Genomic DNA, 16,173 nt, shown 5'->3' on the forward strand with positions numbered 1-16,173 from the left:
AAACATTCTAAATGGAAGTATACACCGTTTTCAGAGTTGTTAACATACCAAACTAGGATCTATTTGGCTGTTCTTTTCCCTTGCACTGGAAAGAAACAAAACAGATAACCCCAGAGCTGAACAGAATCCATGTGTTGATTAGCACTATTTGCTCCCAGAGCTATAGCTCACCTTCAAAGCCAGCAAGCTCTTATTGATTTCTGCACCTTCCATTCGTGTCTGCCGATCAGCGCTAGATGTGTCTGCACCCCTCTCATTTCCTGCCAGGTCCACCAAGGAAAATTTGCCAAGCAGTTTCCCTCTTCGGCGTAGTATGATTTGGAAGCAGGCGTGTGACCGTGAAGAGCTAGCATTTGCAAAAGTCTGCCCAGATGTCCTACAGCAAAGATGAAAACAAGCCTTAGAACTGTGTCACAGAAGACACAAGAGTTCCCAACAGCACTAGACAAGACCTGCAGCCATTAAGTTGTTTAACCTCCTCAGTTTTATCCCACACATTAATACCTCAAGCTTGCATGAATTATGGAATTACCTCTGATATGAGAGCACAGAAGGACTAGTGTGAGGAATATGAACCTGCACCCCAGTTATAAAGGTTTAAGATTATTTAATCTGCCTGGCTCAACTCAGCCAGCCTACGCAGGAATGCCTTTCTGACTGCTAATGCCTTGCATGCATTTGGAGCTGGAAGACATACCTTTAGCACTGCATCTACCTGCCTCAGAGCAGGCCACATGTCATTCTCCTTAATGCAACTGCCATTACACAGTAAGCTCAGCCAAGCTCCCCACTAAACAGCTTTAGCTGTGCTAGCACATTAGAGTCATGTTAAATCCCCTTCTCTAGCCAAGCTAGCTTGGCACTTTACCTCTGCTGTGCAACTGCACCTGCCCCATCACTGCAAGGCACAGACTGGAGTCTTATAAGTTACCATAAACCTCTCTGTGACCTTCGCTGTCAGTTATTCTCTGAGAAGGCTGGCAGACTCGCTGTCCCACCTGCATCCCTACTGCTGCAGGAAAGGGAGGGAGGTTGTCCTAAAGTGAGGCAGGAGTCTGAAATGTTAAACAGTTCTTGGCTGAACTGTCAGCCAAAAAAGCATGCAGAGCAGAGTGCTGAACGAGCTTTCAGTATGTGCATATCTGCACATGCAGTGTAATACAGAAGCCAAGGAGTTCTCATTTGCCTAGTAATGTTTCCATAGCAGTTGCAACTTAACCGAGACAGATAAGACATGGTAATACAGATTTTGGCTCCTGATTAAATACACCAGTATGATGGTAGTGTTGCCCCAACCACAGCCTTCCTGCCAGGATGATGAGCCAAGCCTATGGCTGTGCCTTGGCAACTGCTCTCAAGGATTCTTTAGACAAGATCCCTGAATGACATGTAGCATTTTTATTGCCATTGGAATACCTCGTCTGGCCTGCAGTTAAGCCAAAGCATTTTTGCAACTGTAGGTTGATGCCAGCTGCTCTTCCTTGATCTTGCAAGCCCAGAAGGAGCTACTTGTGCTCCTGGAAACTAGCTGATACTTCTAGAAAGCAGCCAGACTGCTCAGTTTGGCTGTGGCACCAGGGCAGCAATCTCCTCATGTGAATAGTTTCTCTCTTCTTGGATTTACATGAGGACATATGAACCATGAACTCTGACCTTCTCTATGGAAGGCAGGCTAAACCCATCCCTGCTAGCCCTTTATTCTGTAGCCATCATCTTGTACTCATGCAGAGGTGCTGTTCAGTGCCTGCGTATGACTGGGTACAACAAGCTTCTGTTTTAAGTCTCAAAGCACCAGCTACAGACATTATATATTTTTTCTAGACATGGAGATACAACAGGACATGACTATTCTTATTGGTTTTAAAGCACCAAACCTGCAGGCACTGCCCATCTCAATCATTCTGATGACATCCTCAGCACAGCTGACTTGTCTCTCTTGGAGACCAACAACCTGGACCTGCTGCTTGCCATCCTCCAGGACTCGAAGCTTTGCCTTCTTATTCAAGAGGTCAAACACCTATATTCAGGCAACAAGATTGAGGCAAATCTGAACAAAGTCTCCTTGGAAGCATTTTGCACTGTCTATAAAAAGCTGTATAGAAACAGCACCTTTAACACAGCCTTCCAATTCAATTCCAAACACACCAAGAACAATAGACTATATAGAACTATAGAAACCGGTAAGTTTCACTCAGCTACTTATGAAACATTCAACCAAAGAAGTCAGGTCAAGATTTTAAAAAAAAAAAAAGAAAAAAAAAGAAAGAGAGAGTCTTACCTTTCCATTGTATATTTCAAAGAAAGTCACGTAGACTTCCAGGTCCTGACTCCTGTACCTGGGCTGGTTTAGGAGGAGGAAGACATCTTGTGCTATTGAGGAAAGGCAGAAGTTTAGTTAACTAGCTTAAAGCATGTTCTAGTTGCTACTTGATCTACTTTCAAATATTGTGCAGCCATAAGACCGTGTCTAGCAGCTGAATGGCAGTCATGTTAAATGCTAGTGAAACAATTAGTGCTGTGCTACCATGTGGAGAACAGTTTCAGCAGCATCCTCATCCAGGGACTGAAAACACACTGGGGCTACGGAAGTTTCTACTGTTAATGTCACTGGCAGACAGCAATCCTTACTGGCCTTTGGGGAACACTGGGATCCTCTATTGTTTTGGACAAGCCTGAAAAAGTCAGGTATTTATATTTCAAGAGCATCTTGTGTAAAGCCTAGAAAACATACATCCCTGAGCATCTGCATTGCTGCTGTTTGGAGACAATGTACGAGATTATTTGACCCTTTGGCTGGATCCAGTGCTGCTTTTCACAATTAGGCTTCAGACTTTGAAATTGATCTGAAAAGCAAAGGCTCTCCTTCACAGCCAGTCATAACTAATTTTCAGAGACTAGCAAACAGTTGCTCTTGTTTCAACTGCCTTGCTAGACAGACTAGTTACACAATATACCTTTCTAAAGGGAAAGTAGAGGAGGTCAGGGTTCATGGTGTTTTCTAGGCATTATATCAAGGAGGGGCTTCTAAGCATCTGTTTTCTGAAATAATTTTGTATGTGCTAGGCTTTTTTGCATCTAATGCTTACAGGAAGAAATATAACACATACATTCATATGCTTTCTGTATAACAAGCTTTATATCAAAAATGGGTAGGGTTGTGTTACATTCAAGTTGGGTATCTCCAAACACCATCCTTATCTGAGACAAAAGCAAAGCAAAAGAATCAAAATTAAATTGTTCAGCCCAGCAAATGCCAAACTAGAAAATATGTCATCTCTTTGCCTCAAAAACAAATATCTTCTGGTGACTCAAGTGTGGATCTAGAAACTTACAGGCTGGATGGAAAATATTTTGTGAAACTGAAAAAATAATCATACCTCCTGCAACAAACACCACTACTTATTACTGAAAACACAAATACTTCATGTATCTTTTACTGGAAACATTTTAAATAGCCATACAAAACCAGATCTTATCTTTTTAAGGAAAACAAGCATTAATTTGATTTTCATATCTACAGAAGAATTAACTTACATGCAAAAGCATATATGCCCTTTGAGGCATTCTGTGCTCTCCCGGAGAAGTCTCCACCCATAGTCTGTGAAGAGAAAAGACCAGAGGTAAGGTGTGGTCCAAACAAGTCAGGCTACCTGATTTTAGTCCCAAGAACATACTAGGAAGTTACCATATATACACATATGCTCCAATGTCAGCGAGATGATTAGAACACAGTGCAATTCAGGATAAAATTAGCTTGCTGCTTCCCTATCAGTACAGAAGGAAGATCTGGACTATGCAAAACAACCGCTGAATGCCTGTAAGGCTCTGCAGTGCAGAATCAAAGTAGTTTTTCCTTCAAGGGGAAATGCATGGCCTTGACAGTGCAACCAAATAGCCTCTGGTCAGAAGAAACAAAGCTTCATTTTTTAGGACATAGGTTGAGTAACATTTTCACTGCTACTTGCAAAAGCTCACATGTGATATCAAAACTTCTAGGGTAAACAATACCTTTAACTCCTTTGACCAAGGTACCTTTAATCCCAACAAAATTTTCAGTTGGTGCTATCCTGGTGACTTGCTCTACCACTTTTATATGCAACAGCCATTATTTAAAACACAACTCAGTATCATGACACATTCTCAATCTACTGGCATTTAATATGCAGCACTCCAGTCTCAAGGTACAGCTAATGTCCTTGCACTAGTTCTGCATCCTGGGATTAGGAAGGGAAAGTAACTTCATTGCCTATGATTTTAGTGCCTCACAGCTGTATTCCTGTAACAATGCTCAAATGAGCTGCAATGGAGGCAGCCTATGTCCAAGCTTCTATAAACTTCCAAATTTCCTTCTGGATTACTGGAAGAGATCTACAGCTCACTACGTAGCACTAATGATAGGAGATCCTAGCCCAAAACTTGCCTCTAACACTGGAATGACTGCAACTGTCTGATTACTCAAACTGGCAGGCTAGCCTAGTCGAGATCACTGTGGTTTGAGGCAAAGGCTTCTTGCAGAACAAGACAGCAGATTTGACTCCACTATCATGCTGTGAGGGAAGATAGTTTCCCACTTTCCTTCCCTGTAGTTTCCAGAAGAAGAAAGTTAAAAAGACAACACCCTTGTTGAAAATTTAGAGCAGATCACCTTTGAGGCAGAAAACACAATCTTTAGGTCTCTTGAAACTGCAACTGGTAGACCAGAAGGAGTGGTTAGAAAGTGAATACACTAATTTGCCCACTTCACAAACAATACCATATCACTTAAATGGTTACCTGCAACAAGAAGCTTATTCTTCCATAATCGATAAAGTCTTTGGAATGCCTCTAAACACAGTACAGACAATAGCCTTTGTCTCAGATGTAGGCTAATAGCCCCACTTTGCAGACTGGAGTTAGTCAGAGACAGCCATCTGAGGCAAGGAATAGCCATGACTAACACGTCAGGACATCTTAAGTCTTTAAAATTGCCAGCTATGGGGGGATTTTAGTACGGTTTTCCTCACAACCTCAAAGGAAACCCACCAATATGTAAAACTACAGAAAAAGTGCATTAACAACTGACAAAGTGTTAGCTTTAAGACAATAAAACCAGGATCCAAACTCCTTATACAATCCTACTAATTCTCAACATCGAGTATCTTTAAAATACTTTAAAGCTAGAAAATTCAAAACCTTGGAGAAAAACTTACATGTGTCTTGCCACTGCCTGTCTGGCCATATGCAAAGCACGTCGCCTTCCCACCCTCAAAGATGGTCTCCACAAGAGGTCTAGCAGTGAACCTGGATATTCAGAAGATAAAAGACAGTCAAGGCAAGCATTTCACACCCTGCTTCATCAGTTTTCCTAAAAAAAAAAAAAAAGGCAAATAAAAGCAAATCCTTAGGAAATCAGCAGGGCCATGCCAAAAATAACCTTTAGACTTCTCAGTCCTTTGGTTTCCTCCAAAAAGGATTTTAATATTTATTTCAGGTAGCAGTTTCTTTAAGCCAGGATGCCATCTAGCCATAGCTCCATGCTTTTAATCTTGAGAGTTGTTACCAGTGAGAAGAAAGCATTACCTGTATACCATTTCATTAGATGAGGATTCATCAAATGAAAAGTCAAATCTAAATGCTTGGGTTTCAAGGTATTTTGTTAGGTCCACTTTCTGCTTTGGCTCATGCACCAGCAGGACACTCTTGCTCGGAACAGTAATCACATCACATTCCTTTTTTAGAAGTTCTGTTGACAGAAAAGACCCTCAGTGTTAACAAGAATAAGCAATGTCAAACTGCTCCAAGACACAACTGCTTTGTCAGTACACTCACCTTGTTTATTGAGAGGACGCTTCCTCACACAGACACAAATCCTATGTTCTTCTATCTAAAAGGAAAGTAAGAAAACAAGAATTATTTCCCAATTACACCCACACCTACTTATTATTACAGAGAGAAGGATCTGATGCTCCTCACATCTACTTTTCTATATGCTGGTCAGAGTTGTCTCTGCTACTGATCGGAGCCACTCATGCAGGGATGTAAGTCAAAGTCTGTTCAGTGCAAAAGAAACACTAAAAACAATTGACCTTTATGTAGCATGCTCCAACATATCAGGTGGAAATGTTGCTATGCTATAGAAAGTGCCCCCAAAATTCTGTATCAGAATTAGTAAAAAGTTTAGTCCTTGGCCATCTTTCCAGCAAAATCTGTGATATCAATACTGCAATTACAGTCAAATTCAGGCAAATTATTATTTTAGTTTACCCTAAACTAAAGGTATTTTTTGACCTGGAGTTCTTTACTAATGCAGTAAGTTTAGCTATTTGTGCAGCACAGCTACAGATCAGCTGAGTTTGGGAAAGTGCATATTCCATTGGGTGAGGCAGAAAGGAGATGATGACAAACTCTTCTTCTGTCATGCAGTGATACGTACACAAACAGCTGGTTCTCAGCCCCATAGAATGCAGGCACACAAACCACCTAGTGTTCTAAGCTAGTCCACACCTGCTTTTTTGTTTGAAATTAAATGCTGTCATTTTTCAGTGACCATAACAAAGTTTTTGCTAGACAGGGACTATTTGTTCTCAGGTATTAAACAATGCTACCTCCGTAATTGCTGAAGACATTGACTGAGCCTGGTTTTTCTAGTTTTTGACCTCTACTTTTGCTCCTCTGCTTTTTGACCTAGTTTAAAATTACTTCATATGTGACTTACATACAATAACACTTTCTGTAATAGGGCAATAGTCCATTTTAAATTATACCTATACCTACAATAAGCTAAGCTACTATGTAATAGGCTCTGCCATTTACAAGCTCTGAAAAGTACTGATGTTACCACACAAATCATTGCATGATAATTGTCAAAGTGCAAGCTCTTCACTAGTGACATATGCAAAGTAATGCAAGGCAGCTTAGCTTAGCCCTAAATAGGGAAGGTAAGTGACCTCACATATACCACCAGGTGCATCAAGCACACAATATGCTCAGAGGATTTCCAAGGTGCAGTGATGCACTAAATTGCTCATATGCCAAAATCTTCAGTACAAAATAAAGAAGTCTGTTTACCAGCTGCAGTTAGTAGCCTCAGTATTTACTTACTGGGTCAGTTATAGATATTGGCTGGCAGTCTAAAGTTGCTCTGAATTCCTTGATCATCTGTGCAAACTCCCAGTTTGGACAGCTGCTGTCAAATTCCTGCATGGAAAAAGCCACAGATGTGAAGGTAATTAACCCATTACAGCAAAAAAAATCCCCAGAGCATACTAAACAATCAGCTGTACACAATTAGAAATATTTCACAAGATCCAGAGCTTTCTGAAACTAGAATCAATCCATCTTTATGTACAGCTTTGTAAGAACAAAGCCTGTCCAAAATATGTTTTCGTTTCAACTATTGTGATACACTGTCCTATAGAATTTCCCCTTACTGATGTATTGCAGAGTACTCCACCTGTGCACGTTTTGTCCTGATTTCACTAATTTGAGCTCTCTTTTCTTCTCTCTTGTTTTTCATTTTCTCCATCTCTTTCACAATGTTAGATCTTCTCCGAACTAGGTAAAATAAAAACATTTCATTGGATAAATTTTCATACTAGGTTTTAAGCACAATACAAATATTTCAACTTTTCCAGGTTGCTGATAGAATAACTTGTACAGGAAACAATCCTCTTCAGAAGGATGGTCATGAATTTTGCAGCACTTCCTTCCCAAACTAGATCTACCTACCACAGAAACTGCCTAGGAAGTCACAGTACCACTCTAAAGGCAGCATTTGAGGCAATAGCACTATAACAGAATTACACATTTGTAATAACAAATACTCAGGATATTCAGTCTTACTGCCAAAGCCACCTTTTCAAAGCTTTAGTCTCAGAGTATACAAAGCACCAATCACATAGTGATGCACTGCTGACTTGGTCAGTTAGTTCTTACCCACTGCTCCCTGGTACCTGGGCTGCCTGAAGAGCTCATTCTAGCAGCAGGCAGATGATCCTCTGTATTTCCATTTACATTTGTCAGTGAGGCTTCTGGAGCACAGTTCAGCCTGCTAGTCCTGGTTCGGCCAGCTGCAGAAAGAAGCCAGACCAAAACCAATAATTAGATCCCAAAGATCAAGAATAATTTTGTAATTTCTAAAGCCTCACAGACCACAGGCATTCCTCAGCTCTGATTCTGGATCAGTAGAGAGAACTAGCTAAAACCTGTGGTAAGTGTTCAAATAATTTTTTAAATCCTGTGCCAATCACCAACTTTTATTCAAAGCTACAAATCAAGGCCACACTGACTAGACAAGAATTTAGTTCTCTCATTTCTCTTATTATTTATTAATAATATTTATTCATTAGCTATTTATTAGCCTCTTATTTCAATGTCTTTGCAGAACATAATAGACAAAGGATACCCTCAGCTATTCATAGGGTAGGTCTGGTAAATAACTACAATTTCATAATTCAAGTAGGCTCAAGTTCTCGCCTTACTCAACCAGTATAGGTAAAACTACTACCAGTCTAGTTACAGAGCACATTGTCAGCAGTATTAAGGTACTTCTCTTCCCACTCTAGCCCTGTGAATACCACTTTATGCTGTCAAGCAGATACCACATCCACCCACATGCACAACCACAGCTCTCTGGCTAACAAAGCACATAATTATTCAACAACATTGTTTCCAAACCCCTTCAGGTAGGGCCCCTGGATATTTACAGAGTGGCAGACCTCTAGGTCTCTCTTGTTTCATAGATGAAGGCATAGAGGTTGCTCCTCCCCACCAGGATTTGCAGTTTACCTAATTAAACCCATACAAAGCATCTTGTTTCATAGTAAAAATTCACTGGGCTTTCTCCACTCACCAGGAACTGATAAATTGTTTCTGGTTTGTGTAGAAGTACAAGAATCCACCCCCATCTCATTTTCCTGGAGGCTGCACTGAGATTCTGTGATAACAGACATCCTGGAACGGCCACGAACAGCTTTGGAAACACAAATTCAAGGTCAGCATCATGCCTCAGACACTCGGACATTTGCAAGTAATCAAATGCTCACAAAGTGCAGAACAGTGGGGAACAAGGTGTGGTTAAAAGGACCATTTCCAGATCTCTGACGCTTTAGCCAAGTGCAGGACAAAACAATGTAGGTGGGTGAAAAGTGATTATGAAATACAGCACTACAAAAAAAAGCAAACAGTTCATTCCAGATTTGCGGTTCCAGTGAATTTCTTTCAGATACCACTAAGGATTCACTAATATGGCAGTTCCAGAACCTTAATAGGTAGGAAGGAGGAAGTCAGAGGTCAGGGAACTGGGAAATCCTCTGAAGCTTCACACTTGCAGGGCTGTGTGAATTAACTGTTTGATTGTGGCAGTAGTACTGCAGTCTGGCAACTGGTCATGGGCAGCATCATGCCCACCATCACAGCACCCACACACAGCGTGCATGGTGCACAGTGGAGTGGGAGCTTGATAACACTAAATTCGGCTAAAAGACTCTATATAATCACAACAGCAAATCTTTGGAAAGGGTCCTTTTGTAGGCAGTCTCCATTGTCACATCCCAAGGTATATTTCTTTCACTGAGTCCAAGTCCCTCGCAAAGCTGCCTGGGGAAGGGATTGGAACATACACCTCAATAGATTTGTAAAGAAAACAAATCTGATAGGAAAAAATTAGAAGTGTGGTATGAAAACTAGAACTACCTTCACTTCTAGCAATCACAAGAATTTATCCAGAATTAATGGCTATGACTTTAAAGGACATTAGATTTGTTTCAGCCCAATGGTTGATTTCAATTATGGAACAAATTCCTTACAACTGTACACACAAAATTCAGTCTTCATATCTGTTAACTCTTTACCTGGAATCTTTTGCTCAGGTGCAGAGACATTAGGTGTCACTGCCGCAACTTTAGGAACAAAAAGCATCAGTTTCATTATGCTCAGAGATGGCATTTTATTCCATTTACTTTTGTCACACATGCCCACACCGGATCTCATCAAACTCAGCAGCACTTTTTCTGTAAATGCTAGTGCTCCTGGACAGGCATACCAACTGGAGGATTTGCTGCATCTAAATGGGCTTGATTCAAGTGATTCTTGTACACGAGGCTATTCAGCATCCTCCAAAATTCTTGATTCAGAGGACTGTGGCAATATCTGTTTAATTCATTCTGAAAGCACTGCTTCTGCTTCTCTCACTTTCCTGAATGAGATGGAGACAGACACCTCCTGATCTTCTCTGATTTGTTTAGCCCAAGAACCAAAACTTGAAGCCAATGTTAGCTAATTGGTGCAGTGCAGAGTTTGCAACAGGACAGATACTCACTAACTCATGGGGTTTAGCTAGCTCTAATAACAGATAATATTTGAGGAATACTGAAAACACTGATTCTCTCCTGTACTCTGAGCAGGTCTTTGGGGACAAGACTGTGCCAGTAGGAAAGGCAACAGAATTTCAGATTTGCCATTAGATTCTATATGTCAGGAAAGCCATGACCTTTGTGAGGACACTTTTCCATCAATCAGTGACTGGATTAACACACCTTTATTTTTCTAGCTGGCTATCCAGCTCCATTAACTGACCTGTCTAGAGACAGTCACGACTTTTACCACTTCATTTTGCTTGCCAGTTCACAAATTATGGAGAGTTTTCTGGATTTGAGGAAGATCAGGATGCTCTAGTACAGAACAGCTTTTTACACTTGAAGCTTCTCGGACTACTCCTGCCTTTCTGATGCAAGGGCATTTGTACTGTTGTCTTCTGGTACCAGCTTCCCTCTCTTGCATTGCATACAACAGAAGAGGCCAGACAAGCCCAGATGTTTTGTTTACAGCTCAATTGCATGGAAAAGCACAAATTTTGGCTAACTATGCACTTTAAGATAATAATTAAACTAGCAACCATTCAACCTCAGCATCATGCAAGTGTATTACAAATAGACCTGTAAAATGCTGCCACTCGCAATTCAAAAAGTCAAAAGAGTCAATGAATAAGCTAAAAGAAGGTAGAAAACATGGGAGTTTTCTAACTCCTGACACCTCAGGAAAAACAATTCCTTAACAATGCCACACTGCGACATCTCTATCTTTTCCTTCTGGCTTTGCTCAAAACATTGTTCTGACATAGAGTCACTGAGCTATGGCGCACCAGCTGGCACTTTGCCTGCCTGGTCTGAAATGTCTCCAAGGATAAAGCTCTAGTTATTGTCTAGGGGGACTGCTTGAAGAGGAGACATCCATTTGGCACCGCTATTTCTTTCTTGTCCTTTCCACTCTCATTTTGACACTTTTAATCTTAATAACTGCCACTTACCTTTTGTTGTTTGTGGCATCTGCAAAACTCCATATGAAACTTTAAAACTCACCGCAACAGTAACTGCCTAGTGACATTTAAAGCAGTATCAAGGAATAACTACAGCAACGCTGCAGAAAAGGGGAACACATCAACAAACCCCAGCTCACAGGAACAGGGCAGCAATCTGTTAGCAAAGTTTCTGCACTCCGGAGTCCAAAATGTTGGTATGAAACAATATGCTCTTGATTAGCATTGCCTGAATGAGCAGCCTTATGACGCACAAAAGTAGAATATTGTGTCTACAATGAAAGACCACCACAGTTTCACAGGGGTATAGCAGACAAGAGAACATTTTCTCACCTTCCCGTGGAGCAGGAATTTTTGAAAGGGTTGTTCTACGCTTCTGTTTCTGAAAAACAATGAATGCTGTAAGTAATCAGAGTAAGCTGCAAACACCTAGCACAGCACTTCAAGACAACATTGATACAAGAAGAATTTCTGACCAAAGTCTTAACTATGAGACAGAAAAGACAAGTTAGAGACCTCAAACTTGAAGACTGAGGGTATTGCTTATAACGACCTACGCTGTTGACACTTTAGTACCTTAGGAGAGACTAAATCACTTTAAAGCACTTACCTGTACAGTTACATTCTCTTGTAAAGGAAGGTTCTCTTTCACATCTGCAGCAAGTAGTTCTTCTGATAACTCAGGATTTATTGTTATCACATCATCAATCTCAATCTACAAGAGCAAAGACAGGATTTTACAGAGCGGAATATTGCTGCTACCGCTTACAGCATTTTTCTTTTTTAACCTTGACTTTCAGTACAGGCAAACGAACCTGACCCACTGCCTGCCAAATGTTAGGTTAAAATTGCCTGGAAGGGCAACACAGTAGTTCATATTCCATTTGAATAATCTCATACATCCAAATATGCTGGAAGAAATGTGCTAGTTAAGCCATTTACCCTCATCTGCCAAATACCATGCAGCTCTGCAGGTGCCATAGAACACTTCTGAAGAGATGGGCAAAGCACATTTGGCATCAACTGCTTTAATCTCTTACTGCTAATCTTAGTAAATCTCAGCTGCTCTGTGACTTCTGTGCTAGGAAAGCATTAAGTATTTACTGTGTGATTGTGCTTACTGAAATAAACTTCAAAGAGCTGCTTAGACTTTGGGAAATGAAGGATTCAGCATTTAATCCACAAGTCAATTCACCTGCATTTTCACTTGCTGTTGCAAGTGATTTCACCTAGGGCCAGCTACCACCTCCTGCCTGACCCTCCAGTGAAGTCATAATCCTGCCTTCACCACATTCTGCAGTGCCCTGGCGCAGGCAACCACAGGGCAGGGGGAACAAAGTGGGGGCAGGCAGCCAAGGGCAGGCTTGAGCACAAAAGACAGCAACTTTCTCGGTTCAGTTTTTCAAACCTAACCGCCCAGAAGAGGTTGAAAGCACGTGTACACAAAAACTCCAGTATCACAGCAGCTGGCACTGGAATTCACCTAACAAAGCAACACAAGCACCACTCTAGGAAGTTCTGGAGTTCTCAATTAACTTTTAAGTTACTTAAATGAAATAAGAGTCCATAAAAATAGCAAAAACAAGTACATGAACCCCTGTAAAGTGTGAGGATACTACATTCTAACGTAAGAGAAGTAATCTTTAAAATTTCATTTATACGGAATCTGTAAGTATCTAACTGGAAAGTGAATTAGCTCAGAAACAGGTATACGTAGGCAGTATAATATATGCATGTACATAAGTGTATATACACAGTGTGTATGCAAACGTATAAGAAAATTGCTGGACTGTGAAGCATCTTCATAAAGTTTTAGTATTGTAACACATGCATGCAATTTAGCCAGCAATGACATCTGAAAATGCACATTTTGCATATATGAACCCAGCATACACATAGGCAGTACAAGATCCCATTTCAAAGAACAAGCCAATGACAACTTTAAGATTTTAACTAAACTCTAGAGTATATATGTTTCCAGAGAAACCAGCAGGACAAGCATGTTTGCTCGTTACCAAAGGAGATTTTGTTAAGTGTCAGGATTTCAGCCGCACCAACCTCATGTGCCCCAGACTCTCCCGCCTCCCAACCCCACCTCACACAGTGTGTATTTCACGCCAGCGCAGAGACTCAGGAAATCAAAGGGAGCCCTCGTAACGCGGCACCTCGTCGGTGGCACACCATGTCCTTCCTGGGAAAAGCCTGAAGGCCATTGCTAGAGACACGAAAAGCCCCAGAGCTGAGAAAACTAGGACTCCGGGGCGTTCCGACTGAGCAGCCCGCAGCTCGCCCTGAGCGGGAAGAGCCCGGTTTCGGCACCGCTCCTCTGCCGCGTTCGCGCCTTACCCGGGCGCATCCATCGCGTTGCTGTAATTGCGCAGAACCTTAAGGTCAGGCCGTCACTCACCTCCTTGCCCTTGACGGCACCGCCCTCGCACCACTCCACAGACACGGAGGACCGGTCCGCGTTCACCGTCTTCACCGTCGCCTTGTGGATCAAGCCTGGAAGAGGCCGGCGTTGAGCCTCGGCTCGGCCGCGCCCCCCCCCCCGAGTCCCGCGGCTGCCGAGGGGCGCTGCGGGGGGGAGGCGGCGGCCGGGACCCCCACCCCCCCGCCGACGCCCCGGTCCCCTCCCCGCCCCTCACCATTACTCCTCTGGATGTTAATGACGCGGCCGGGGCACACGAGACGGTAGAGGCGCGAGTCCATGGCGCAGGCACAAGGAGAGCGGCGGTGTCACCTCCGGTCCCGGCAGCGAAACCCAGGCCCAGGCAACCGCCACCGATTTAAACCCCGCGCGTCGGCGTGCCGCGGGGCCTACTGGGAAACACCGCCGGGGAGGGGGGCGGGACTACGGCTCCCAGCATGCTCTGCGCGCACGGCCGCCTACAGCTCCCGGCGTGCCCCGGGCCAGGACTACGGCTCCCAGGAGGCGGAGAAGGCCCGCGGCGATCCCCGCGGGCGGCGCTCGGCGCGCCTGCGCAGTCGGCCCCGCTGCTTGACGGCGGCTTGCGGCAGGGCGGGGGCGGACCGAGGCCCCGCTCCGCGATCGGGGCCGGGGCCAGGGTGCAGTCCGGGACCGGCGGTACAGCCGCCGCTGCACCGGGGCTGGGGGCGTGGGGGGGAGTGGTTGTCAGGGGGCGAAAGGAGGACAACCACTCTCCGGCTTTGTCGCTTCTAAAAGAGACTTTATCTTATTTTTTAACCACACAAAGGATAGCTCCATCAAAATGGAGCCTCAAAAAATTCCTCGACACTCGCGTGTGCTTCTCTCCACGGAAATCTTTAGTAAAAGGCGAAAGATTTATACGATCTGAAGAGAAACCAGAGTATAACAGCCCTCTTGCCCCCGCCCACCTGCCCGCCGCCGGCTGCCGCCCCACAGCACACGCCGACCCTCATCCGAACCCCGCCGCACCACCCGGCCCGACACCAGCCCCCGCGGCTACCGGCATCCCCGGCTCGGCTCGAGCCCGCCGGCCATGCCAGCTCGGGGCGGCGGTGTCCAGCGCGGCCGGCACGGCGCGCACCCGCGCTGCACCGCGGGTATGCTAATCGGCGCCGCGCTGATGAGCCACATGCTAATGAGGCGGCCCGCCCCGCCCCCGGCGGGAGGGGAGCGGAGGGGAGGCAGCGCGGGGCGGGGCGCGGGCGGCGCCCGCGCCCGGTAGGGAACCGGGTGGCCGGGCCGGAGTGGAATGGAGCGGGGCGGCCGGGGACGGCGAGCGGAAGCGGGCAGGGACCCCGCGGCGCCCGGCTTGGCTCGGGTCGGATCCGGGAGAGGCCGCCGTACGCCCCCCCCCGCCGCTGCGAGCCGGAGCTCGGCGGCGAGGGGGGAGGCGGCCGAGCCCCGCGCACGGCGCTGAGCCCCGGGCGGTAGCGGCTGGGCCCGCCCAGGAGCCCCGCGGCGTCAAGAGCGGCGGGGCTGGAGCTCCGGGGACAGCGCTGCGGGGCCGGGCCCCAGCGAACCGCTTCTCCCGGAGCCCGAACCGCCTCCCGGCAGCGGCCCCGCTGCACCGCCCGGCCCGGGACAAGGGGCGGCCCGAGGCCCCCCCGCCCGCTCCTCTCTTGACCAGACACGGGTAGCGAGGCGGCCGCCCCCGGCGGGGTTAGGGTCGGTGCGAGCAGGCCCGACCAGCGGACCCGCCCCTGCCGTCAGCCGGGCCGGACCCACCTAGGCTCCACCGGGGGCACTGGAGGAAACCTTGGCAGCTCGTTGGCGCTCGAGTCCCAATGCAGCCTCGGTAGTTTTTGTATCCCCGTTGCTCTGTTCTGCCTTTAACCAGATAAAGGATAGCTCCACCGAAATGGAGCCTCAAAAAATTACTCGACACTCGTGCCTGTTCCTCTCCACGGAAATCTTTAGTAAAAGGCGAAAGATTTATGCGATCTGAAGAGAAACCAGAGTATGACTACGGTGCTCCCCGCGGAAACGCCACCCCCGATTGTCACTCCACCAGACACGGCGACTTTCGCCGCTGCCCCCGGCCGGTCCCTGCTGCCCCGTCCCGCCCCTTCCCACTCGGCGGCGCACAATGGCAGGCCCGCATCCGGGCCCAGCGACACGGTAGCGGCAGTATTATCTCCCGGTCCCTCGCTGCCGGTGCGCAGTGCACCCTGGGTATGCAAATAACGTGAATACTAATGATCTGTATGCTAATGAGGCGTTCACGGCCCGGGAGCGCCGAGCACGGCCGTAGTCCGGGGGGGGGCGGGGAGCTCCGGGGGGGGCGGGGGCTGCTGCCAGCAGCCCGGAGGCGTTGGTGAGGTGACCCGCGGGGTGGGAGGGCCGGACCTGCGTCAGACAAACCCCCGACAACGCTCCCCTCCCTCCCGGGGCCGCGGGCTGGAGCCCGGGGCCGCTGGTGCCCCGGCGGAGC

The 16,173-nt window shown here is 45.9% G+C and overlaps 1 protein-coding gene and 2 non-coding genes across 4 annotated transcripts in view; all 3 read right to left on the bottom strand.

Annotated features, from left to right (window-relative positions):
* KIF2C (kinesin family member 2C) overlaps nucleotides 1-14,117 on the bottom strand; it is a 19,576-nt gene extending 5,459 nt beyond the window's left edge. The window contains exons 1-15 of one of the 2 annotated variants that reach the window (XM_052800406.1): nucleotides 13,939-14,117; nucleotides 13,701-13,795; nucleotides 11,904-12,008; nucleotides 11,627-11,675; nucleotides 8,831-8,950; nucleotides 7,932-8,048; nucleotides 7,433-7,533; nucleotides 7,081-7,176; nucleotides 5,809-5,863; nucleotides 5,560-5,722; nucleotides 5,190-5,280; nucleotides 3,535-3,598; nucleotides 2,279-2,370; nucleotides 1,875-2,017; nucleotides 172-376 (exon numbers count right to left, since the gene is read on the bottom strand). In XM_052800406.1, coding sequence (XP_052656366.1) covers nucleotides 172-376; nucleotides 1,875-2,017; nucleotides 2,279-2,370; nucleotides 3,535-3,598; nucleotides 5,190-5,280; nucleotides 5,560-5,722; nucleotides 5,809-5,863; nucleotides 7,081-7,176; nucleotides 7,433-7,533; nucleotides 7,932-8,048; nucleotides 8,831-8,950; nucleotides 11,627-11,675; nucleotides 11,904-12,008; nucleotides 13,701-13,795; nucleotides 13,939-14,002 — 1,560 coding nt within the window. In that variant the 5' untranslated portion in view covers nucleotides 14,003-14,117. Of the gene's footprint in view, nucleotides 1-171; nucleotides 377-1,874; nucleotides 2,018-2,278; nucleotides 2,371-3,534; nucleotides 3,599-5,189; nucleotides 5,281-5,559; nucleotides 5,723-5,808; nucleotides 5,864-7,080; nucleotides 7,177-7,432; nucleotides 7,534-7,931; nucleotides 8,049-8,830; nucleotides 8,951-11,626; nucleotides 11,676-11,903; nucleotides 12,009-12,235; nucleotides 12,367-13,700; nucleotides 13,796-13,938 lie in introns of those variants that run through there. The other variant, XM_052800407.1, reaches the window with a different exon arrangement.
* A 394-nt stretch (nucleotides 14,118-14,511) lies between these two features.
* LOC128148668 (U5 spliceosomal RNA) lies at nucleotides 14,512-14,626 on the bottom strand. Its single transcript, XR_008237361.1, has one exon. It is a non-coding gene; the product is annotated as a U5 spliceosomal RNA (small nuclear RNA).
* Nucleotides 14,627-15,588: 962 nt separating this feature from the next.
* Nucleotides 15,589-15,703, bottom strand: LOC128148645 (U5 spliceosomal RNA). Its single transcript, XR_008237339.1, has one exon. It is a non-coding gene; the product is annotated as a U5 spliceosomal RNA (small nuclear RNA).
* Between the last annotated feature and the right edge of the window lie 470 nt (nucleotides 15,704-16,173).

This window comes from Harpia harpyja, chromosome 11 (assembly GCF_026419915.1).
Source record: "Harpia harpyja isolate bHarHar1 chromosome 11, bHarHar1 primary haplotype, whole genome shotgun sequence".
Taxonomy (NCBI): Eukaryota; Metazoa; Chordata; class Aves; order Accipitriformes; family Accipitridae; genus Harpia; species Harpia harpyja.